At 44.8% G+C, this 25361-nt stretch overlaps 1 protein-coding gene across 4 annotated transcripts in view; it reads left to right on the forward strand.

The window, feature by feature from the left end:
* Nucleotides 1-25361, forward strand: part of mdga2a (MAM domain containing glycosylphosphatidylinositol anchor 2a) — a 379952-nt gene that overhangs the window by 298042 nt on the left and 56549 nt on the right. For all 4 annotated transcript variants that reach the window (XM_028821620.2, XM_028821618.2, XM_028821621.2 and 1 more), the window contains exons 9-10: nt 2344-2613; nt 8820-8968. In XM_028821620.2, coding sequence (XP_028677453.1) covers nt 2344-2613; nt 8820-8968 — 419 coding nt within the window. The remainder of the gene's footprint in view (nt 1-2343; nt 2614-8819; nt 8969-25361) is intronic.

A 25361-nucleotide genomic window follows, 5' to 3' on the forward strand; every position in this document is an offset into this window, starting at 1 on the left:
TAGAATACTGCTAGGATCGATAAAACCATAAACGTTTTTTGGTGTGATTGGTCAACTTGGCTTTGATGTGATTGGTCAGTTTGACTTTAGTGTGATTGGTCAGTTTGGCTTTGGTGTGATTGGTCAGTTTGGTTTTAGTGTGATTGGTCAATTTGACTTCAGTGTGATTGGTCAGTTTGGCTTTTATGAAGTGAGGAAAGAGGAAGTGTGAGTGTGAGACGCACGAGGAGCAGTAAAGACACACACTGAGAGAAATGCCTCCAAAGACAGAAAGTAGAAAACCAGACAAGAGGCAAGAAAAGCGTTTCAACAATAACGACAAGAGCAAGAGAAGCAGGCTTTATGGGAAAGTGCTCGACAGAGGGAGCAGCGGAGAAGAGACGTTAGTAAAGGCACAAGAGGCACACAGAGAGAGTCGCCTTCAAAGACAGAATGTATAAAACCGGAGAGGAGGCAAGCAAAGCGCCTTGAAAATAATGACAGAGTCAGAGAAGCAGGCTTTATGGGATTGCGCTCGAGAGATGGAGCGTCAGTGAAGAGACATTTAACACACACACACAAGTACAGATTATTCTATTACCTGTCATTGACGGGTAGCATGGCTAGTCAGTCTTGATGTGTCTCTGACCAACTAAGATGACATCTCCTAAAAGCATACAAAGACACATACAGTATAGGAATGTGCAAACAGCAGTGCCATCTCAGACAAATTCACAGACTTGTGTCATTTGTGTATGGACTTCTGCAGCTGTGAAGTGGCTGAATGATTTGTGTAGATGTCTTTAACCATTTACTGACTGAATATCTAGGAATACAGTAAGAATTACTAGATGAGTTTAAAAAAGTCTTTGTAAAGTCTATTTTGTTCATTTATTTTCTGAACCCGCACAGGGTTATTGGATGCTGACATTCAAACCAGGAAGCCTTAGGGGGTGTTGCAGTAAACATGGCTGGACAACTTGATGTGCCCTCACACACAAATCCATATTCACTTATAGAAGGCTGGCATAGAATCAGTAAATGTGGAAGGACCTGGAAAAACCTGCCTGGACACCGGGAGAATATGCCACCTCCACAGAGAGAGTGCCGGGAGCCGTGAAGCACGAACATGAAGTACTGCACCACTGTGCCTCACTCTCCTTAGCCATCTTTAATATTTTACAGACTCCAGTAATTGACTGTAATCTTGAATTTAATAGTCAATAGATTTCTGAAAGTTAAATGAATTCCTTTAGTTGTCTCTGTCAAATTTAATTAAACGGCTTCCTGGGAATGTCTCTAACCATCTCGAATTGATCAATAGACTTCTGTAGCTATCTGTAACTCAATATTTAAGTATTGATATATGTCTGTTGATGCCTCTGGCCAGCTTTATGTGCCTTCTCTGTAAATCCTTTACTGTCTGGCTAAAATATGAAGAGTAACAGACAGACAGACAGACAGACAGACAGACAGACAGACAGACAGACAGACAGACAGACAGACAGACAGACAGATAGATAGATAGATAGATAGATAGATAGATAGATAGATAGATAGATAGATATGAAAGGCACTATATAATAGATAGATAGTAGATAGATAGATATGAAAGGCACTATACAATAGATAGATAGATAGATAGATAGATAGATAGATAGATAGATAGATAGATAGATAGATAGATAGATAGATAGATAGATAGATAGATAGATAGATAGATAGATTCAGAAAGTATTCAGACCCCTTTCACTTTGTGCCCACTTTATTGTGTTGTAGCTTTCGTTTCAAATGGACACATTTGCCATTTTTGCACATCAATCTTCATTCAATAACCCATAATGACAAGGTTTAGAGTATTTGTATTTTTTCAGAAAAGTTTGCAGATTCATAAACCCTGAGATCTCTCTTTCATAAAAGTATTTGGACCCTTTGTTCAGTACTTTGTAGCAATTCCAGTCTTGAGTCTTCTTGAGAAGGTCTCAATTAGATTTGCACACCTGGATTTGGACAGTTGATCCCCTTCTTGCTGGCAGATTCCCTCAGGCTCCTTTAGATTGGGTGGGAAGCGTCTGTGATTTGCCATCTTCAGTTCTCTCCACAGATGCTCTATGAGGGTTTAAGTCTGGGCTTTGGCTGGGCCACACAGAGCCACTCAGAGACTTGTCCTGAGCCACTCCTGCGTTGTCTTGGCTGTATGCTTCAGGTCATTGTTATGCCAATTCTGTTTCTCCAGGTCATTCTGTATCTGGTGATTCACGAATGTCTTCTTAAAACGTCACAGACAGACACATTCCTGAGCCATCTCTAACAAGCCCACGTTGACTCTCCCCCTGTCCTCTTGTTCCCTCTTTCTCCTCTTAGATCCTCCGACGGTGGAGCCAGTTTTCACTGAGATCCGACAAGGACTGGGCCGGAACATCGTCATGAACTGCAAGGTCCTGCGAGCCTATCCATCGCGGGTCCTCACCTACGAGTGGCGCCTGGGTAACAAGCTTTTGGACTATGGGCAAATTAACTCTCAGCTCTACACCAAGCATGTCATCAACAACCTGACAAGGGAAGGCTACGGAGTCTACAACTGCAGCATCATGAACGAAGCGGGCATTGGGCGCTGCAGCTTTCTGGTCTCAGGTATCTTTGACTTTCTTCTGGGTGGCATAATAGGGTGAGATAAAGGTCTGCAGTGCTGTCCTTTTTCACAAGCCTCTCAGCATGGCATACGCTGGGCCATAGTGTCCCTAAATCTGTCTGCTGATGGATAAACCTGTTCAGAAGTATTAAAGGAAAGGTGTGGATTGGTTGATTTTAGGTGGGCCCTTGACTTTTTCAGCTGAGACACATTTATGTGTCCACTTGCCGAGTCAGAAAGTATTTCTTTCTTTTTGTAATGTTCGTGTATGTTTGAGGGGGGCGTTGGTTGTTGTTGTTTATTATAACATCCATATAGCTTGAGTTTCTGTAAAAGTTCAATTTCACTTTAGGACAAATAAAGCAATAGGAGCAGCAATGGAAACAAAGTGGGTGAATGCCAGTAGTATCAGGCCTGGCCTTAGGCATAGGCGAAGTAGGCGACCGCCTAGAGCCCCGGCGTCCGGGGGGCCCCGGATCAATGGCGGCCAGGACCCGGCCCGCCCCTCCCCTCGCAATGCATTCCAAAAGTTTCAAATATCCCAAAAAATAAAAAAAGGACAAAAAAACTAAAAAAAGAAAAAATACAAAAAAACTAAGCTGGGCTTAGCTACATACCGCCACGTGGTGCCCAGTGGAAACAGTTCAAACTGGCTAAATCGTAGCAGCTAACTACTCCGGGCGAAAAAGGGACGCAGGATGATGACCTCGTAACGTTACAAGAAAACATCTCCTTGGTCTAATTTTCACGCATTTCGCAGAGCTTCCAGGGGGGCTCTGCCCCCCTCAGGGGGCCCCTGGATCCCGCTTTCGCCTAGGGCCCCATAATACCTAAGACCGGGCCTGGCAGTATGGAGGAGGCACAGCAAGACTGGCAAGGTAGAGTAGGCGGGGCAAAACCATTAAGGCAGAAGAGGCGGGGCAACACTAGCAAAGTGAAGTGGGAGGAGCAACAATTCAGGACAGAGAAAGAGGCGACATTTGTAAGTAAAAGCAGCAGAGGCAACGTCAGATGTGCAAAGGTCAATGAAGGAATTAGCAGAGAAGTACATCACTAGCAACGTACAAGATCAAAAGATGAGCAGACCAGAGCCTAGGAAGGGACAGCTGTCACTGAAGCTGGCAGACACCAAGACAGGCCGAGGCTGATTGAGGAGGTGGAGTCTACTTCTGGAGGCTTCTATGTGATTCATAGCGAGGGGCTCATCCGCAGATTGAATGCATCTTTCCATTTCTTTTTCAGCTCATTTAGCCTGTGCGACTCAATAGGAAGCGTAATTCGATTTGAACAAATACAAATGACAGGAGATGGACTCAGGTAAAAGACGCAAGACGACTCCGCTGATTAAGCTGTCCCACACATCCGTCTCATTTCACCTCTAATGGCTTTTTTAAGGCCTTTAATTTGGAATTTTTCAAATCTGCCATCCCTTTCCTCCTGATGGCTTTCCTCTTTCAAAAGGGAAAGTGATTTGTCTCTCTCTATCATTTTACCAGCCGACAACTGAAAATTGTAGCAAAGCGAACATTTATGTAATTCAGAAATGTGCTTTCGGGTTCCATTTTGCTGCTCAGAAGTGGTCATCGGTTCTATTCATTTCTTGTGCTGTACTTTCATTTCCCTCCGCTCCCCTGTCTGTAAATGTTCTCACTAGAGGTCTCGTGCCTTATGCGACAGCCACCGTTTTACCATTAAACGTCTGGTTAAGGAAGCAAGGAGGCGTCTAGACCTTCATTTTCCACAAAATGTCTCCTCGAAAGTCCATTTGAGTGTCAAGTCCAGCAAGTCTGGGACCTTCTAGGGGTTAAGCGGATGGGAGCATACACCGATGCATCACCCACCACACAATACACCACCTTAGGATCCCAAATTAAGATCTAAGCGCAGCCATGCAGTGGGTGACACCGCAGCACCACATTATTTGGAATGGAATAGAACAGTGTGAGGTATTTTGTGGTGGCTGGAGTGCCAATCCTGCCACCAACAGCCGCGTTTTGGAAGACCTGCTTGCAGCGCTGGATGCAGGTTAACGTCACAACCAGGATGGAGCAATTACAGGTTAAGGGCCTTGCTCAAGTGGAATCACTTCTGGCATTTACTGGATTCAAACCAGCAACCGGTGTAGATCTCAATCCTCAGAGCCACCGCTCCGCCTAGGGGTTAAGGACTGAAGCATATTGTGGTCAGGCAGTGGAAGGACAGACTGGAATCAGTCAGAAGTTTGGCACGCCAACCTGGCCGTCCCTTTTATTCGTCGCCAGATGAAGTAAACAAAAAACAAAATAAAAAGAGAAATGCGCCAATGCCCTGCTCCCCGATCCGGGGTTTCTCTTTCTCCGGAGTTAATTCCATGCACAACCGTGCAGCTTATCTGGTCTTCCAGCAAAAGACGCCTCATTTTAGGCTGTGTATTCCTTTATGGTGAAACACCTGGAGGGTAGGGGGGTGCTAAGTGCCCTTACTGGGCGGTCTGTCGGAGCTGTGAGGGAAGAAGAGAAACAGGACAAAGTCAGCGGTAGCCCCCTTTCTCGTCTTGGTGGGTTATTACATACGTTTCCCCAACCCTTGGAGGAGTCCTCCAACACCCATACCTGACAGTATATAACCTCATATTATTGATGGGTTTGGCTTGGTGGCACAGTGGGTACCTTTTTAGCCTTGGCGTCAAACCTGGCTTGATGACTATTTGTGTGTGGTCTGCATGTTGCCACTATCTCCTTGAGGATTTTCTCCATCTACTCTTCTTTTCCTTCCGGCATGCAAGAGACATACCGCTTAGGTTGCCTTGTATATCTGATTATCCCCAAAGTGTGAGAGACTGTGCCTTGTGCTGGAATGGCATCTGGTCTCGAGATGGCTGCTTCCTTTTATTGGATCACGCAGGTTCAGTAAAGGAAAATAAATGAATGGATTAGTGAGTGAACTGGGATCTGAGGCACAATTGGAATCAATAGATTCATCTCGTAAGTGATGCGGCAATGAAATAAGGCCATGCTGAGAATTAAAGGGACATGACGAGTGCTGGCACCTGAAGTGCATTGTGATTCACAAATTCACTGGAAACCAGTAAGGATTAGGGACATTCTGGCTGTCATGGGATCTCACGGGGTGTTAACGATCCAGTGCCTAATTTGGAGGGAGGCATTGAAGTGGACTTGAAGATTGACAGCGAACTGAAATGGTGGTTGAAATGTGAGGACACTCCCTGCCTTGTGCAGTGTATCATTTTGGAGTCCAGGGGAAGACTGGCGCAGCCCATCAATTTATCTGGCAGACACTCCAGACCCATGGTGTGATTAGTTAAGGGTGTTGGGGGGATTGTGGGTGAGTGACGTTTCACATTAATATACACGGTCATCCGAGCCTGTGCTATCTGGGGGTGGGAGAAGTTTGTAAGTTCTGAGATGCCTCACCCTAAGCTCCAAGATGATTTGTGTGGGACTGATATGCAAATTGATGCTAATTTATTATAATCTTTAGTTGAGGTGACCCTCACAAGGCAATGACGTTCATCCAAATAAGTAATTTTTTAAATGATTGTGTCTGTCAGAGAAAGCTTGGGGATTCTGAGAGATTCATAAGGAAGTTAGTAGAAGAGAAGCATCGTAACAAAAAAAAAAAGGAAGACGGGGAGGTGCTGTCCTCTGCCTTCTTCAGTTTGCTTTCATCATTTTTTCTTTAGATACGTCTCCCTTATTTTTCATCTTTTGTCTTTGGCTTGATGTGATTCTTCTTCATCTTTCTCCATCTGCTTTTTGTTTGTTCATCTTCATCACTTTCTGTGGTGACTCTTTGCTCTTACTCATTCACTTATATGTTTCCAAATGGTTTGTTCCTTGCCTTGTCCTCATCATCATTCCATCATCATCATTGGAAAGCAATTCTACTGTTTAGGGTCATGGTGGCAGTAGGCCAAGCAGGTTAGACTTCCCAGACTTCCATTCTTCTTTACCACTGCTCTCTTTTTAACTTGCTTCTCCTCATCATCAACTTTCAGTTCTGTGCTCTCTATAGCTACTCTTCTGTTCCTTTTCCTCTTCACTTCTATCCTGCCTGAAGTGGCTCTTCCTCTCCTCTCCTCTCCATCACCTTCTCATAAAGCTGCTACTCTTCCTTATCATGTTCTCCTTTCTCAGGCAGTTCTTCCTTAATGTTTCTTTATTTCCTCCACCCTCTTAGGGCACCTCTCATGATCACTTCTTCTTTAAATGCCTCTTGATTTGTTCGCTTTCCTCTTCCTTATCCTTTTTGCCTCTTCTTCATAAAGCCTCCCATTCCTCTCCTTTTTTTGCATACTCCCCCCTTTCTCAAAATTGCATTTCTTGTTCCCTTCTTGATCTGTTCCTCCTCTTCTGGCTGAAGCCTCTCTGGTTTAGTTTGCCCTTTTCATCAAGTTGCTCCACCTCCTCCTCCTGTCGTCTTCCTCGTCACTTTTTCTTGAAGTGCTCCCTGATCTGGTCTTCTTCTTCTGCTCCCCCTGTTCTTCTCACTTCACATTATCTAACAGTGCCCTTTTTTAAGTGCCTCTTCTCATGCTCTTTATCATCACCACTCTCCTTTCAGAAGGTGCCATTCTTCTCTTCCTTTTTAATTCTGTTCTCTTCTCGTCATTTCACTTTCTCTTCTCTTGCTCTTCCTCCCTCCTGCCTGAAGGTGCCATTCTCCTTCTTTTCCTTCCTTCTTCATGGAGCATCTCTTCCTCTCCTCTTCTTCTTCCTCCTCTTTATCGCCAAACTGAACACAGACCTCTGCAAAGTGGTCTAAATTAATCACAAATATAAAACACTAAGTAATGGTTTGCATCTGTATTTTGTCTGTTTTCTGAACTTGCCCTTCTTCTTGTCTTCTTCATCTGAGTCACATCTTCAACTCCTTCGCCTTTCCCATTACTTCCCTACAAGCACGCCTCTTCCTAACCTCATCCTCCATGATTGGTTCAACTCTGCATTTTGTGTTTTTCCCAGGGTGCAAGCCCACCGACTCTCTTTATGCTTCCAGTTTTCTTCTGCTGTTTCTCCCAGCATGCTTGGTGCATAACAGCTAAATGATCTGAGAGCCTTCCGCGTCCAGAGCTCATTCCCACTGCGCCAACTGGAAAGCCATTAAGCTTTATGGGATCGCCTTGCAAAAAGATAATGCGGCTCCTGGGCCCGTTCCAGAGCAGCCAATCGATGAGACTCCGGCCTCGTCTCTAATAAATCTGCCAGATTAATGGAAATACAAGGCAGAGCGATATTGAATTCGGGGGCCTGTGAGCTTCAGAATTTCATATTTTCCATCAATTATATATGAGAGAGGATGCGGTAGCGCAGGGCAGCGTCAAAGAAGGAAATTATAATTACCCAGCGAGTCGCGTGCTTTGACCAGGAGCAGCCGTCCCACGCCTTGCCATCCACACGTGTTGCATTTTAATAATCTTCTTTTTCAGGCACATGGACTGCCAAGCGCTAATTACTCGGCTGCTGACGTGCATTTTGCCGGGTGCTTGTCGCCAAAAGCTATTTCTCCGTCATGTTGACACTGTAAATTTCGCTGCATCCCACGCTGCTGTCTTGTTTTAGAGCGATCAGGCTTTCAGAGAAAAGGAAATGGCAAATAAATTGCATCTAAGTCGGTGAGGCGTGCCACCTCTACCCCCACCTCTCTGATCAAGGCCACACTTGAGTAGCCTAAAAGAGGTGGGAGCAAGCAAGTCCTGCCACCTTAGCAGAGGATTTGCACGCCAATTTAGTGGCACAAGAAGCAGAGGGGGCTGACGGGTGCTCAGTTAAAAAAGTGGCTGCCTCTGCCACTTCTCATAATAAGGGTAAGGACCATTGAAAATGAAAGCAGACTTGACTAAAAGAATAGTGAAAAGGAGCTGCCCTGCCAGTTTGGGCATTACGGAGAAGGGAAAGTCCACTTGATGTAGGTGACCAATGAAGGGCTAAAGTGGGGTGTATTGAATAGCCACTGGGGTACACACTGCACTTTGAGGAGGTAGCGGGCACAGCCGAGATGATTCTGAGGTGTACACTGTACACTCAAGTGCCGGTGGTGGATGCTGGATGAGTGGGCTACAGGCAACTTGTTCTCCTCCCTCCTTTGTTTTATTTTTGTTTTTTATTTATCTTGTGAGTTTGCTGGTGGGTGGGCAAGGGAGTCCAGCTCCATTCACGTGTCCTTACTGGGCTCAATAGCTTACTGGTCTTTTTCCTTTTCCTTGCAGGCAAAGCCTACGCCCCTGAGTTCTACTATGACACCTATAACCCACTGTGGCTGGACAGACCCCGATACTACGTCTACAACTTGCAGTGGACGCAAATGAACCCCAGTGCGGTCGACCAGATTGTCGCTTACCGTCTGGGCTTTAAGCAGGTAAGCGGGTGATGAGCTCGAGCTCTTGGAACGATTGCTCCAAGTAAAGTAGGTAGAAGCCTCTTATTCTTTAGGACCACTTCTCCAAGTAGAATAACTAACTTCATTATATACAGTGCCTATCAAAAGTATGGGAGGTCTCACACTTTATTCTTATTTGCCTTTTCTGACACTGATCAACAGACAAAGACTCTTTAATGTCAAAGTAAGCACAGATTTCTGCAAAGTGGTCGAAATTAATTACAAATATCAAATACAAAATAATTGATTGCATAAGTATTAGTGTGACACCCCTAAATCCTCACTGATGCTGCCGAATGGGTTTAGAAGTCTCAGAATTACTGTCGTTCAATGGACATCACAGGTCTAAATGCACCGTTTCTGGAAGGTCAGTCAGTACGGTGGACTAAGCTACGCAATGAAAGGCCAAAGAACACAACAAGCAATTTCATGAAAACCACAAAATAATCGCATAATTAGTCACCCCCTTTATTATGACGCACCTCGGTGACCAGTGTGACACTTGGCACGTGTTGTCTAACCATTGTCTCCCAGTGCCTTTTCCATCAGTGGCCAGAAAATGAAACATCACTGCAGAGTTCAGTTTCAAACAGGTTGTTAGATCGACATGCCTCTGGTTACTAGAGACAGCGAAGGGAACGTCTCCATTGAACATCTCCACAGTCATTGTAAGCTAATCAACTGTTGCTTAAATGTCCTCTTACCACGTCTTTAAAAAGTCTTCACCCCCTTGGAAGTTTTCACATCTTATTATTGGACAACATTGGATCACAGTGGGTTTAACTTGGCTCTTTGACATTGATCAACGGAAGAAATTTGGACGTGAGCATCAGTTGGCTTTGGGCCCTAGGAACCAAGTTGCCCAAACTATTCCAGATCATTTCAGTAATTATTTATCGCTCTGATGCTGATCTTCTGATCATAAAAAAGGTCATTACAATAGCGATTGACAAGAAGAATTCATAATGAATTGCAGAATTATTTGAGGGTTCCTCTAGAGTTCCTCTTTCTCTTGCACAATTTGGTTCAAAAACTAATCAACACTTTGTCATCTCATAACAGGCTTAAGTTTCGAGTTTGGTATTTTTCTGTCCCTCCGTTTTAGCTCTAGAAACCGTGACACACAGACAGACATACACACCCATCATTGAGATATCGATGTTTTAGGGTAACAGGGGACCCTAAAAGTCGAGATCCATCGAAAAATGGAGATCGAAATTTTTGAGGGACTATAAAGTGTTCGCTGCTCCCCCAAAGATGATAGGTTATGGTGGGGTAGGGTGCAAAGCAAATAAACTCTTTAATGGAAACAGATCTCTGGTATAAGTTGATTACAAATGCAAAACACAAAGGAATTGACCACATAGGCTTTCACGCCCTACAGGTCAGTAGTACTGTATTCAGTAGATGCACCTATGGCAGCCATGACAGCCTTCAGTCTGTGTGCACAGGCCTCTCTCTCTCTCTATCTATCAGGTTTGCACATCTGCACTCCTCCCTCTTCTTTAAACTGCTCAGGCTCGGTCAGGTGTCATGGAGATTTACATGTATTTGCTTAGCGGACGCTTTTATCCAAAGCGACTTACAAAAGAGGTAAAAGAGGAGAACACGTGTGAACAGCCTCTATCAAGTCCAGCTACCAGTTCCCACCTGGATTGAGATCTGGACTCTGACTCAGCCACTCCAGGACATTCACATTTTTCTTTCGAAGTTATTTTTGTGTAGCATTGGGGTTGTTGTCTCATTGGAAAACAAATCTTTATCCAAGGCGCAGGTTTTTTGCAGACTGCCTAAGGCACAGGTGATGAACTCCAGTCCTGGAGGGCCGCAGTGGCTGCAGGTTTTCATTTTAACCAACTTCTTCATTAGTGACCTGTGTTTGCTGCTAATTAACGTCTTTTGCCTTAATTTTAATTAACTTGACTCAGGCCCCTTAGTTGTCTCATTTTCCTTAATTAGCAGCCAAATGAGACACGAAATGAGCCACCACATGACCAGCTCACCTGCGCCCATCACACAATACCTAAAAATAAAGAAAGGTGATGGTCTTGGTAAGGTCACCGTAACATTTTGACAATGTTCTTGGAGAAAAACAGAAAAATCAACAGTTTTGGAAATGTCTGCTGTGGCAGAATGAGAGTAGCAACAAGCCATGGAATTAAATCCATCCATCCATCCATTTTCCAACCCGCTGTATCCGAACACAGGGTCACGGGGGTCTGCTGGAGCCAATCCTAGCCAACACAGGGCACAAGGCAGGAACCAATCCCGGGCAGGGTGCCAACCCACCGCAGGACACACACAAACACACCCACACACCAAGCACACACTAGGGCCAATTTAGAATCGCCAATCCACCTAACCTGCATGTCTTTGAACTGTGGGAGGAAACCGGAGCGCCCGGAGGAAACCCACGCAGACACGGGGAGAACATGCAAACTCACGCAGGGAGGACCCGGGAAGCGAACCCGGGTCTACAGAATTAAATAACGGGTTTAATTAACAGCAAGAATAATCGGCTTCTTATTAAGAGATTGGTTGGAGTTTGATATCCCAGTTTAATTGGTCATCTGTTGGCTCGTTTCACGTCTCGTTTCTGTTCGGCTGTCATTTAATGAAGAAAAGAATCAACTCAGAGGACTGAATCTTTAAGACAGGGCTATTAAAATGAAGGGAAAAGGAGTTAATTAGCAGTGAAACCTGACTACAGATTAGGAAAAGGGTTAGAAGGAAACCCTGCAGCCATTGTGGCCCACCAGGCCTGGAGTTTGATACCCCTGGCCTAAGGCTTTCCTCAAGGAGATCTTCATATTTTGCTGCATTTATTTCACCCTCACAAGCCTTGCAGGACCTGTTGCAGAGAAGCATTCTCACAACCCCGATGCATCCACCATCAGGTTCCACGGTGGAGAGTGGGTGTTTTTGAGAATGTGCAGCGTAACGTGATGTTTAGCTTCATTTCCAAACGGCTCATTTTTGGTGTCATCAGACCACAGAATCTCCTTCGAGCTAACTTTAGAGTCTCCCACGTGCCTTTTGAGATGTCCTGTGTGTATATGTCTTTGCCACTCTCCCAAAAAGCTGTAAATGGTGTAGCATCCTGGTACAGTTTCTCCAGTCTCTGACACTGTAGCTTGTAAACCTTTCAGAGTTCTCACAGGTATCTTGGTGGGCTTCACTCGTCTTCATCTTGCATGGTCACTCGGTTTTTGTGGATGGCCTGCTCCCCACAGATTTATATACCTCTGCCATACTCTTTCATTTCTTCATGAATGATTTCACTGGATGCTCAGTGATTTGGAGATTTTCTTGTCTCCGTCATCTGACTTGTATCTCCCTTTCATGGAGTTGCTTGTTGTGCTCTTTTGTCTTCACTGGGTAGGTCACTCCTCCATGCTGACTCACCACAAGTTGGACCATCCAGATGTAGGAGCATTAAGACAACAATCAATTGACTTACACCCCAGACAGGTGATCTCTCTTTAACCAATCAAGTGACTTCTAAAGCTAGTTGTCTGGACCAGGGATGATTTAAGGGAGTCATATTTAAGGGGGTGAATACTTAATGCGGTCAGTTATTTTGTGTTTAATATTTGTAATTAGTTTAGACTACTTTGCAGAGATCTGTGTTTAATTAGATATTAAAGAGTCTTTGTCTGTTAATCAATGTCAGATTAAATCCATTGTGACCCAGTGCTGTACAACAATAAAGTGTAAACGTGTCCATGGTGGTGAATACTCTTCGTAGGCACTGTAGCACCTTTTATAGTAAACGTCATCTGAAGGCACCTTATAGGCATAAATTCATTTTTGTGTATTTTCTACCTTGTGAGCCAAGTTGCCTTCTGTGGGTCTCAGGTGGGAATGGAACCAGAGACCTTGTGTTTTCCAGTCCATTTCTTTAGTTTCTTGGCCACCATCACTTGAGTAAAGCATGGAGCAGGCACAGCTGCATTGTAAATAGAAAGAAGAACATGAGTGAAAAAATGATGCCTTGAGGACAGCAGGGAGACCACCAGACCGGGACACTGTGACACTGGGAAGCAAAAAGTTGCACTGTAGTACATGGCTAGTTGGTGTTGGTCCAGGGTGCCAAGCCTGTATTCAGTTTTTCTCTGATGTCAATGGTTGGAAAGGCAGCTTGGCTTTTCACTGTCTAAAGAGCGTGTGCGATTTCACGCTGCCGTTGAGCGGGTCTGTTTAGTGCGGCTAAAGAGAGCGGATTTGGATCGGGGAGGATTAAAAACTGAACGACATGCAGACATTACTAGCAAAGTGTGAGAGACCACTTCTCCCGGGGACCTCGACATGAGCATGCTCTTGTCTGTGTAATCCGCAGCCCCGCTTTAGACACAGAAATGTCATTAGTTACACTACACGGCTGGGCTTGTGAATCTTACAAACAAGCTGATCTGCCTGCAGGGGGTGCCAGACGGACTGGTGACTGGTGTGTCACTGATGCCAGCATAAGGTGGTCCTTCTTCCTGCTCTTAGTTGGTATTATTAGATATACAGTGCATGGTAGCGTGTCTTGTGTATTGTGTGTGTGATGTGTGTGTTTCTTGAATACCCGGAGTGTGTTGTGCTTGGGTTGTGCATTATGGGGACGATGTGCATGTGGAGTCCACAGTGCAGTCTGTGTTTCATGAGTACAGTATGCATCATGTGACCTTCACGTCTAAAGTGTGTGCACATTTGGGACTTACTGAATATTACGCATGTCAAGTGTGCACATACTGTGTGTATGTAACGCGCATGTCCATATGGATTGTGCTATGCATGTTTTAAAGTATCTGCTATTAAGTTTACTCAGATATCAAAAGTATAAGTAAATGTAAGGCTGCTCTCTGTGTTATATATATATATTACTAGCGGCTTCGCCCGCGTAGAAGTGAAACAAGACAGCAAGGAGGGCCCTGCCCGGATCACCACTCCTGACGTCACGCTTCCCCCTCTCCTCAGCCTGCAGCCTCTGTCTCGGATTAGCACGAATATATCGCTCCTGCAAGCGAACTATGATTCTTAGCACGATGAGAGAAGTCGCAGAATCATCCGGAATGTTCAAGCAAATTATAGAAAAAAACCCGATCTACTGTAAATCCGTTAAGTAGTTCTCTCGTGAAAGCGGACAGACAGACAGAGAGACAGGGAGATGGTGGATATTATATACAGAGTGAGATATAGGACAAGACTAAAATAATTCTGGCTTCCAACTTTCTGTATGTGAGTCATATTACAGTCACTCAAGTATGTGCCAAGTAAAAGTGACTTGAAGCAGTTAATATGACGCTTGTCACGAGTGCACATCTGGAGTGTGGCTGTCATTGTGTGTATGTAATATGCATGTTCATATACAAATGGATTGTCCTACGCTACGTTTGTGATGAACGTGTATACATTGCTGCATTTCAAAAGCTGGGTGAATGTGGTGTCTGGTGGGCATTGTGTGTGTAATGTAGTGTGTATTTTATGTGTATCTGGACTGAAGTGTGCATTGTGTTGTGTTTAAACTGTGGTTGTTTCTGGAACTTAGTGAACATTTTGTGTTTCATGTGTGCATCTGAGGTGTTCTGTCCATTGTTGTGTGTTCCAGTCAGCGTTGTGTAAAGCAGAGGTACGTTTCTGGAAAGTCATGTCATTGTCTAACCCACTCAATCCAGATCATGGTGGTGAGTGGTGGGCTGAAGCCTATCCCAGCTAGCATAGGGTGCAAGGCAGGACCAATTCCATGGACAGGGAGCCAGTCCATGGCAGGCCGAACATACAGACATCGACACACACCCAACATACACTAGGTAGGGCCAACTGAGTGTTGCCAATTCACCTAACCTGCATGTGTTTGGACTATGGGAGGAAATCCACACAGACACTGGGGTGAATATGCAAACTTCACGGAGGGATGACATGGGATGTGAACCCTGGTCTAGTTACTGCTCCACCATGCCGCCCTCCTTTCTGGAATGTAAAATTTGTGCATGCGACAACTACTCAAGCAATAGTCTTACCTGATATTATTTGTGCTTAAGTATAAAAAATACAAGTAAATACAGGATATGTCCCTGTTTTACATTATAGCCAAAATGTTCTTAAAGGTCAGGTCAGGTCAGGTCAGGTTGGGGAGAATGCACTGGTTCAGCTTGTTGCTGCACTTACCATAAGATGAAACAGTTTGGGTTTCTGGTTGGTAACTCCCTCAGGCAGACATGCAGTCCACTGCCACCCTCCAGAAATGACCCTCTATCTGCCACAGCCAGGTGTTACTTGGGCGTCTCCTTGGCCTGGTCCAGCCTCTTAGGTCATCCAAAATATGGACCTTACAAGCTGGATCACCCTCGGGGAATCTCACAACTTGGCCGTTGTGCTGTAACTGACGTTCCCTCACAATGCAGCTAATGTGCCTCATTTGGGACTCCATGAGCAACCACTCATTTGACACAAAGTCAAACCAGCAGTACCCAAGGATTCTCTGAAGAGACACAGTACCGAAGGAGTCCAGTCTTCATCTCAGGTCACTGGATAGCGTCCATGGCTCACAACCATATAGCAAAACACGAAGAACCAGGACTCTAAAGACTTGGACCTTCGTACTTTTGCATAGATATCAGGTGCACCACACACCTCTTTCTAGCGACCTCATGACCCCCAATGCTCTCCCAATCCATCTACTGACTTCATAGGAAGAGTCACCAGAGACATGAATGTCGCTGCCGAAGTAAGTAAACCTCTGAACAAGGTCTACACTCTCTCAGCAGCAGACACACTGCTGATGCCTGTGCCCAAGATGTCATTAAAGGACTGATCTTGGTTTTTATCCAGGACACTTGCAAGCCCAGACACTCAGACTCCTCGCTCAGTGTCTCAAGCGCCCCGATCAGAGCCTCCATTGACTCCGCGAAGATCACAGCATCGTTGGCAAAGTCATGATCAGTGAATCTCTCTTCATTAACAGATGCCCCACAGCTGCTGGACCCCACAATCACAATCCATGCAAGCATTGAACAGAGAAGAAGCCAAGAACCTGATGAACCCCAGAATCAACTGGGAAAAACGCAGAGATTGTGCCTCCACTCTGCAGAGCACTCACAGTACTGGTGATATCCAGTAACTCTGGGGGGATCCTGCAAAGTCTCAGGATGTCCAACAGGGCAGCTTCATCAACCGAGTCGAACTGAGCACCACCATGCATTTGCTTAATTTAACAAATGCTAAAAACTGACACCAGAAACCCAAACGATTGCAGGTAATGTGCCTCATTCGGGACTTCATGAGCTCATTCGACATAAAGTCAAACCAGCAGTACCCATGGATTCTCCTAAGAGACACAGTACCAAAGGAGTCCAGTCTGTGTCTCAGGTCACTGGATAGCGTCCATGTCTCACAACCATATAGCAAGACAGGAAGCACCAGGACTCTAAACACTCGGACATTCGTCCTTCTGCAGAGATATCGGGAGCACCACACACCCCTTTCCAGCGACCTCATGATCCCTCCATGCTCTTTCAATCCGTCTACTGACTTCATAGGAAGACTCACCAGAGACACTGTCTCCACAGACAGACACCCTGCTGATGGCTGTGCCTAAGAGATCATTAAAGTTCTTACACACCTAAAATAATTCAGGCTGCCTGCTTTTTTTTTTTTTACAATCACTGAAGAATAAGTGCGACTCGAAACAGTGACATTCAGCGCAAGCGGACATCTTAATGACTGTATCTTGATTCGGTGGAGAAGCGCTAATAGGAGAGGCGTGCAGACTTCCCTGCTTTAAGAAAGAGCTAATCCATCCCTGAAAATCCCTTCACAAAATGAATTTTCATAGCCTAATTACAATTAGTTTAAATGGAAAACATTGTTAAGGGCTCAATGGCCCCAAAAATGGTCCCCGAACTAATGCCAAACAATATGAAAATTGACAGAATTAGTTTATTAATAACATTTGTTGTCAAAGCAATGCCCAAATAACACATTGCCCTTCATACATCTATATATATATATAACATTCTTTTCGCGTTTGAAACGGAAATTACATATGACCACGTGATATGGAAATTACGTATGAAACGGAAATTTATGTATGGCCACACGATATGGACATTACCTATGACCACAGAACATATTATAATACAGGAACTAATCACTTTGTTTGTGGATGCCATTTTTATATCGTCTGCGAATTGTTATTATTTGTGTGCGCCCCACGTCGCCCTCTCCCACCCGTCCTGTCTGGACTACAGCGCTGAGCCGTCCGCCGCCAGATGTGTTCTGACAGAGAAGTTTTATTTATCCGTCCACGTGACTGTCGCTGAAACTGCCACATTTGAAACTTTTTTTTAGTTGGCAGTACTTGATAGTAGAAGAGATGAGGAAAACAGCTTTGTGTCTTTCTACTTTTTAACTGCGCCGAGCTGTAAACAATGTGAAAAGACGAGACCGCCTTCAGCTGTGAGGGGTCGTGAGAACAAAGTGGACGCTTTGTCGGGCTGCTCCGCCGAGTCGAGAGCTTCGCACTTTCGGGCAGCGTCCTCTCTTCTCGCACTGTTTGTGACACTTCAAGTCCCCCGCTGGCTCCTGGGAGAGTGGAAATCTTTGCGAATGAGTGTAATCGGTGCCATTAAAGCAGGACTCTGTTTGTAAATTGCCCTGCACAACTACTTACTGTCCCTTAAGGTAAGTTCGGGTCACTAAAACCCCACAACATTCAAGGTTGCTTTTTTGATTAATTATTTTAACAAGTAAATCACAGGCTTGTAGTGCAAGGTTGTCAGGAAAAAATTTGGACGATCACATAGAAAATGTAATTTCTTACCACAGCGGTCGTGTAGCGCCTTTCACAAGGGATCTACTACTTACCTGTTGTGTTATACCGCCTTTAAAATGTAGTTTCCCCGAAACCACTCCAGTAGTGCTCAATGTATCTTTACTTCTTAAATTTTAATGTTTTACTGTTTAATAACTTATAGACTACATTTTATTTTTTTCCCTTGCACTCAGTGAGCGAAGCCACTAGGTAATCAACTAGTAATATTTAATAAAGCTCTTTACCTGGACTTCATCATTTGTAGTTTCACTTTCGAAGGAACAGCGTTTCACTTTTTCTTTGGGCTTTTTCTACTAGTTCACGATATTTTTGGAGCCATGATGCCCAAAATAATGTAAGAAGACACGTGAGCAACACACATGTGTGAAGGAGAGTAAACTATAGAATGTGAACGCACAAGTCCACCTTTCGGATCAGGTCCGCCCTGCTTGCCAAATGGCTGCGAGCACAGCATCTGAAAACACCAGCATCAACCATGGAAATGACTGAAACTAGAAATTGCGTGCCAACATAAATCAGCTCTGCCCATAAACGTCCAGTCCCGCCCCACCTCTCTCAGCTGGATGCCATGAGGACGGCATCTGAACTCAGTGTAGACTCTGAGAATGACTGAGACTTGACACCCATGTCCAACCCCACCCCTAACATCCAGCCCTGCCCCGGTCTGCAAGCTGCAGTAAGGTGCAATCAAGTGACTGCGAAGCAACTGAGGTGCACATTTCATCCACACAACTCATTCCTCAACCTGTTGATCCTAAAGCAGGGTAAGCCTGTATTTTAGATGTAAGCGACTAAGTAAACCATTGTGGGTTTTTATGTAGCCCTTTTGTTTTCCGGTTTAATATATTTAATACTGGGTCTGGGAAAATATGTCAGAGTAAAAGCGGCCATTAGAGGGAAGTAAAAGAAAAAGCGAAAATTTTCCTGACAATTTAGTTTAGATGGTGCAAAAATGTCCCTATTACTCATAGATGCTTTATAAGCGTAATTAGGACCAGAAGAAGCCTTTGTTAAGTTCTTGTTACGTAAGAGTAAATGACTAATAGATGCATTTTTGCAGTACCTAAACTAAAGTGCTACCAAAATAGAATACTCAATTAAAGTAGAAGTCTTCTCAAAACATACTCAAGTACAGTAATAAAGTGTTTCTACTTCATTACTGTACACCACAATTTCTGTGTGCTTGTTTTACAAACATCTACACCATGATTTGTGTGCTTATTGTAAAGTCTGTTTTTTGGATGGAGATGTGCATTGTGGCACTGCAAGAGTGTGGCACATGTGAAGGCTGGTCTGCATTATGTCGGTTATGTAGAGTTCAGCGTCTGTTTCACATTTGAAGTGTTGTGCATATTGTACATGTTGTGTGATTTTAATGGGGGCATCTTATGTGCACTTGTAGGGTTGTGAGCATTGCATGCATTGCCTCTCTTGTTATAGTGGAAGCATGTAGCATGTGCTCGTCTTTACATGCAATGAATTACAAGGTATCCATTATGGGTATCATTATGGGTACACGTTACTTTAGTCCATGCAAGTAAGAGATTCACTGTACCATGTACATATGACAATAATGACCCTATAAACCAGTAAACATGTATATGTTGTAAGGGCCATGCTGGATGGACCAGCATCTTGACTGGGATGGAAGATGGATACTTACCCAGCCGGGAGGCCATAGCAGAAGGACTGCAGGAAAGAAGGTGCAACCCGGCCGGGTTAATGCTAAATTCCTATCCCATTCGGGACAGGCAAATAATGGATGGACAATTTGTTCCCCAATATAAAAGGGGGCAGTGCTTCTCTGGTTCGGCCCCAATATGGACACCCACAGGGTGGCCTGGGATTTGGAGTTTTGAAGGGCAACCCTTTTCAGTGTCCTTGGATGCCACCAGGGGGCACTACTAGAAGTTACTCTTAATGTTTTGAGAGGACTTTCATCTGACCCGGAAGTGCTTCTCTTACACAACACTGTAACCCTGAAAGTACTCCTGGGTTTGGCATAAAAGAAACCGCTTCACTCATGGAAGGTGAGCCAGAGTTGGGAAAGAGTGAGACGACGCTAGTGGAGGAGGAGGACAGAAGAAGATGAACGTCTGCAGTTGTGACTTGTCTGTAGGATTTTCAGCCAGGAAATTTATCAGCAGCAGTGTGTCGTTCTTAAGCGTCTGCCCTTGGGACAAATGACATCTATCTATCTATCTATCTATCTATCTATCTATCTATCTATCTATCTATCTATCTATCTATCTATCTATCTATCTATCTATCTATCTATCTATCTATCTATCTATCTATCTATCTATCTATCTATCTATCTATCTATTTGTGTCTGTCTGATTGTCTGCCTGTCTGTCTGTCATGTCTGGTATCAGTTAACTGCAGACATCATCACCAGCGCGGTGTTTCCTGTGTATATCGTGTGTACATACATTGTGTCCGTGTCTGTGTGTGTGTATGTCACATGTGTATTCTCCAGCATGTCTCTCTGTAAATGAATTGAATTTGTGGGCTGGTATCAGTTGGCTTTAGTTGGTTTGTGTCTTCATCACCGTTAATGTCACAGTGCATTGTGGAGTCTATGACTGCCTGGGCATTGGTCATACTGATGTCAGAATCTGCCATGTGGGCAGAGCTGGACACTGACGACACTGGTTCTTGATTGCGTTCTGATTGGTGTTCTCAGATGGAGTGCTTGTCCCGTGTTTTCTCCCTCCTGTTGGGAACTGTGTGTCAAAGACACTATGTCACTGTACTTATGGTCATTTCAGGGGCCGAGTGTTTTTGGCTTGCACACGTTGGTTAGACAGGTCAGGCAGAGGAGCAGTAGCGGAGACCCCAGACAACACGCTGCTTGTGCTGTGTCCAGGCTTAAAACAAAAGCAGAGGCGGCGGCTCTGCTTGCAGACACGCAACTGGAGCATGAAATTTCAGTTCTCCGCTGGCCACTTGCAAACAGCTGTCTCTAACAGAGCACCGCTCATCTTCGTCGCATGCCAGCTTGCATCTGTTCTGACGCACCTCCTGCTCTGCTCTGCTGCCTGGGGCTCACAGGATCTCATTAAGTGCCTGATAGGTTTGGTCAACTAACTGCTGGCATATACCCGGGACATTAGGAAGTGGTATGTCTCAATTTGCCATCCTTTTCAGCTGTGTGCCCACTGTTGGTTCTGCAGGGCATCGGTTTTAGGCGATTTACTGGCAGCATTTGCTTATTTGCAGCCAGGCAAGATCCCTGACTGGTGATTCCTAACATGACGTGATGTGATGGTTGCCACGTATGTCCATGTGACTTGGGGTGGACATAGCCACAAACTTGTCCACATGACTGAGCTGACAGTCTGCCATGGACACTGCGGCATACCAGGAAGAGCATACCTTTGTTTCTCACATAACTACCCATATCTGTGCTTGTGCCATGACAGTTGTTCCCACTTTGTCCAACTGCTTTGGCATCATTGGCATGAGGGCACCATGATGAGCATGACACTTTCATCTGCCTTGTTATCTCGTATCACTTTGTGTTGTGTCTTTGTTCAATATAAGATGTGTATTGTGGAGGCACTGGCTGAGACAGACATTATAAAAAATAAACCACAGTTCACTAATGAGAAGATGAGATCCTGCAAAGAAAGTTTATATGAGATGTAACAGTAAGTATGGGAGCAGTGTGTCTAGACTGGACCACCGATGCCAATGCCCATTTTTTCTGCATCCTTTATATTAACTGAGCAAACTCCATTCTTTAATGAAGCCAAATGTTCCATAAAAAGAGCCAGCCAAAGGTGACTCAGCTGGCACAGAGAACCTCACCCACCTGAAACACTGTCTCCTCGCATCATGCAGCTGCCTGACGTAAAGAGGGACTCGTCTTCTGCTGCTGATGCAATTACACGCTTGCCTTCAGCTTGCCAGAAGAAATATCTGTGAAACTCGGCAGCCTCTTAGCTTTTGTGACAAAGCGTGGCAAGCCACCATGGCGCTCCAGTGTCTGCCAACGTGACCCAACTTATTTAGCCAGCTAGTCCCCAGGATGCAAGTAATTATGAATTCTCCTAGTGAAGTGACTCCCAACAGGGCCAAATGCCTCATAATGGGCAACATGAAAAGATCTCCTGCTTGGCATCGTGCCTTTGGTTGAGTCGGTACACGGAACATTTCAAACTGAGCCATGGCGATGCGCCTGGCATTATGACGCACTTTATGTGCACTTCTGCGTTTGGTGTGTCACTTCCATCCAGACTGCTATACAGTCCATCCGTATGAGCCTGGGATTTTGTAAAGATGCTGCCTCTGGACTGTACTCTAGACCTGTAATTCTATAGCTGCCAGCGTGCCATGTGTGGAAAATTGTTATTGGCACTCAGCCTTCTATTCTAGTGTTATTGCTTTATTGTTACATCTCCATTTCTTGTCTATGCCTGTCACTAAACTGGCATTGCGCCTGACCCTCACCCTTTGTCTTGCAAGTTGTGAGTCCACAAGATGGCTCAACATCACCACTTCATGTTGAGCCCAGCCAAGTTATGTGTGTTACCGACTACCAGATACTCACTGGTGAATGCCACCCTCTCAAGCTTTGGCACCAAGAATGGGTCCTGGTAACCCTATCCCGGGCAAGGTATACTACGTTTTAATTTGTACTGTCATGAGGATCATTTTGAACCATGCTTCGATATTTCAGCCCAAACCTGTTCACCAAGAGAGACCCTACCAAGAGCACAAAGCCCCAGACATCCTAGCGCTGAGCATCCCCACCACCACGTCAAAGTGACAATTTTTGCGTGCTGTCTGTTCCCTAGCCATGTCCAAATACTTGCCGTTAAGTCAAATTCGTTCACTTTAGGTGTCGAGCTCCATCAAGGCTGTATCTTGTCAACACTCCTGATTGTGGTTTCCATGGATGGGATATCAAATTGTCGGAGAAGCTAGGGTAAGCATTGTTGCTTTATGCAGATAATGTTATCCTCCTTATCACATCTGACACTGACCTTTGGCACGCACTCCAGCGATTCGCTGGCAAGTGTGAAACAGCTGGGATGAGGATCAGCACCTCCAAGTCTGAGGTCACGGTTCTCTTGGAAAAGAGTGGATTGCTCTCTGCAGGTGAGGAGTAACAACTGTCCTTAGTGGAGGAGCTCTTGCGATCTTGTTTACGAGTGATGAACAAAGGCAATGCAAGATCAATGAGCGGATTAGAGTGGCACCAGCTGTTCTGCGGGTCCGTGGAGGTGAAGCAGGAGCTGAGTCTTGGTTTGCCAGCCCTGTTCTCACTGAACAAATGAAATTGCAAAAACTAGTGGCAGGAATGAGGTTTCTTCTCGGGGAGTCTGGACTGACAGGGTCAGACGATCAGCAATTTGAGAGAACCTCAATGTAGAATCGCTGCTCCCCCACATCAAGAGGAACCAGTTGACGTGGTTTTTGGGCATGTCATAAGGATGTCATGGCAGCTCCCCTTAAAGCTGCTCAAGACATGTCCTACTGGGCAGAGACCCTGCGCCAGACTTGGAGGGATTATATCTCTCAGCTGGCTTGGGAACGCCTGAGAATTCCCCTGGAAGATGTTGACTCTGTGACTGGGGACAGGGAAGACTTGGTCCACCTTCTTGGCCTGCTGCCATCGTGACCCTCAGCGGGATAAGCAGTTTTAGAAAATGAGATTATTGTCACATGTACAGAATACAGTCTGACCAACCGTGCATGCAACACATCGCCAACCTCCTGTGCCACAATTAGTGACTAGAAGTACCCTACCTCGAAACTTTCTGTTCCTTACTCTAAATAACTACAATATAGCACCTTTGTGATATGCCAGCATTTAAAAAACCTCAGCAATTCTTAACATCAAAAGCACAAACTGATACACTGAATCATTAAAAGTGGCATCGTGCAGTCCTGTTGGCATTTGAACCCAGGATCTCAGATTTACTGCAGATTGCATTCATAATCTTGGCCTTAACTTAGAAAACTTTAAATTGTCATTCACCATTTGAGATCTCCCAGGAATCTTGCCACCCCTATTTACTTTGGCAAAACTCCTTTGTCATTCCTAGTTTATTGGCAGGTCTCCCCATGACGCTACATCGATAACAAATTTCAAATATAATCTTAAATTCCATCAAACTATGTTTTAAAGTTTTGTTGGTGCAAAAACACCCTGATGATGATGGGCACAAGGCAGGAAGTATTTCTGTATGGCATTGCCAGCCTATCACAAGGCACTTTTCCTCATGTCAGTACAAAGCATGAGTAGACCCAGGCCACACGTTATGCATCTTTCAAAGATGCCAGTTGTTACCTGGGCACCACTTTAAGATACAGTAAGTGATGGTGTGGTGGACGGCCGGGGCCCTTGTTTGGCCGGGACGCCCCACTCATGTAGGGACCGGGGGACTAAGCCTGGTCAGGACAGTACCTCCCCCGAAATACTAGATGGCAGCCCCCCTGAGTTTGATGCTGCCATGTTTGGATCCATGGGTGCTGCCACTGGGTTCTGCAGCTGCTGCTGAGGTCATCAAACACCTGGAGCACTTCTGGGTGGGCTATAAAAGAAGCCAGCAGCCACCACTCCAGGAGCCAGAGTCAGGAGGAGGGAGACAAAGCTGGCTGGGAGGAGTGGAGGAGGACAAGAAGAAGAAAAGTAAAAGTATTGTGTTTGTGCTGTTTTTGGGACTGTGTTGTGGGCTTGTGGGAACGGGGAAGACAAAAAAGAAAATAAAAAACGTTTGTGTGCTTTGAACCCGTGTCCTACACCCATCTGTGTCAGGGCAGACCTTTACAATGGCTAAAGAGTTAGTCAAGAAATCACTGACAGTTGGCATTTGAGTGTGACATGGGACATACCTTTAAAATCACAATATCACTTAAAGGTTGAAGGGATGATGAATTTGATGCTTTGATCACTCTTAAGTACCCAAGATATCACTTGTATTGAGTGAATTACTTTATGGGTTTATTATTGACTTGAAATATTGGGAAGTGGATACAAAATTGCAAAATGTCTTCGTGAGAGTCGTTAATGGACGTAACCGGGGCCTGCAACACTCAGCCCAACTCCCAAAGATGAGAATTGAGAATTAAGATGTGATAGGCCAATATGGGTCAAAATTAGCATGAGCCCGCCTCCGCCATGCATAATGGATAGAGTCACCTCGCTCGATAAGCCCTCTTCAAGTGATTGGTTTGTAACACTAGACAGCTTTCAATTGTGCTCACCAATGTCAGCTGTCCTGCCCATGAATGTCCTTTCCCAGACACCAGGCAGAGGAGTGACAGTAGGTGTCCACTGCTGTCCTTTGAGCACTGTGAAGGCACTGATGAGCATCCATTGTGGAAGTGTGTATGCCATTGCATATATATATTTAGTGCAGTGATTCTTAACCTTTTTTGAGTCACGGTCCCCTTTAAGAATCTGATGAAAGCTATCGACTCCCTTCCCTAGAAATATTCACATAAACACAACTTTGCATGCAATGAATATAATGTACTTTATTTATCGAGATTTGATTGTCTCATACACATATGACATAAACAAAGTATTATTAAACTTGA

Source organism: Erpetoichthys calabaricus, chromosome 16 (assembly GCF_900747795.2).
Source record: "Erpetoichthys calabaricus chromosome 16, fErpCal1.3, whole genome shotgun sequence".
NCBI lineage: Eukaryota > Metazoa > Chordata > Cladistia > Polypteriformes > Polypteridae > Erpetoichthys > Erpetoichthys calabaricus.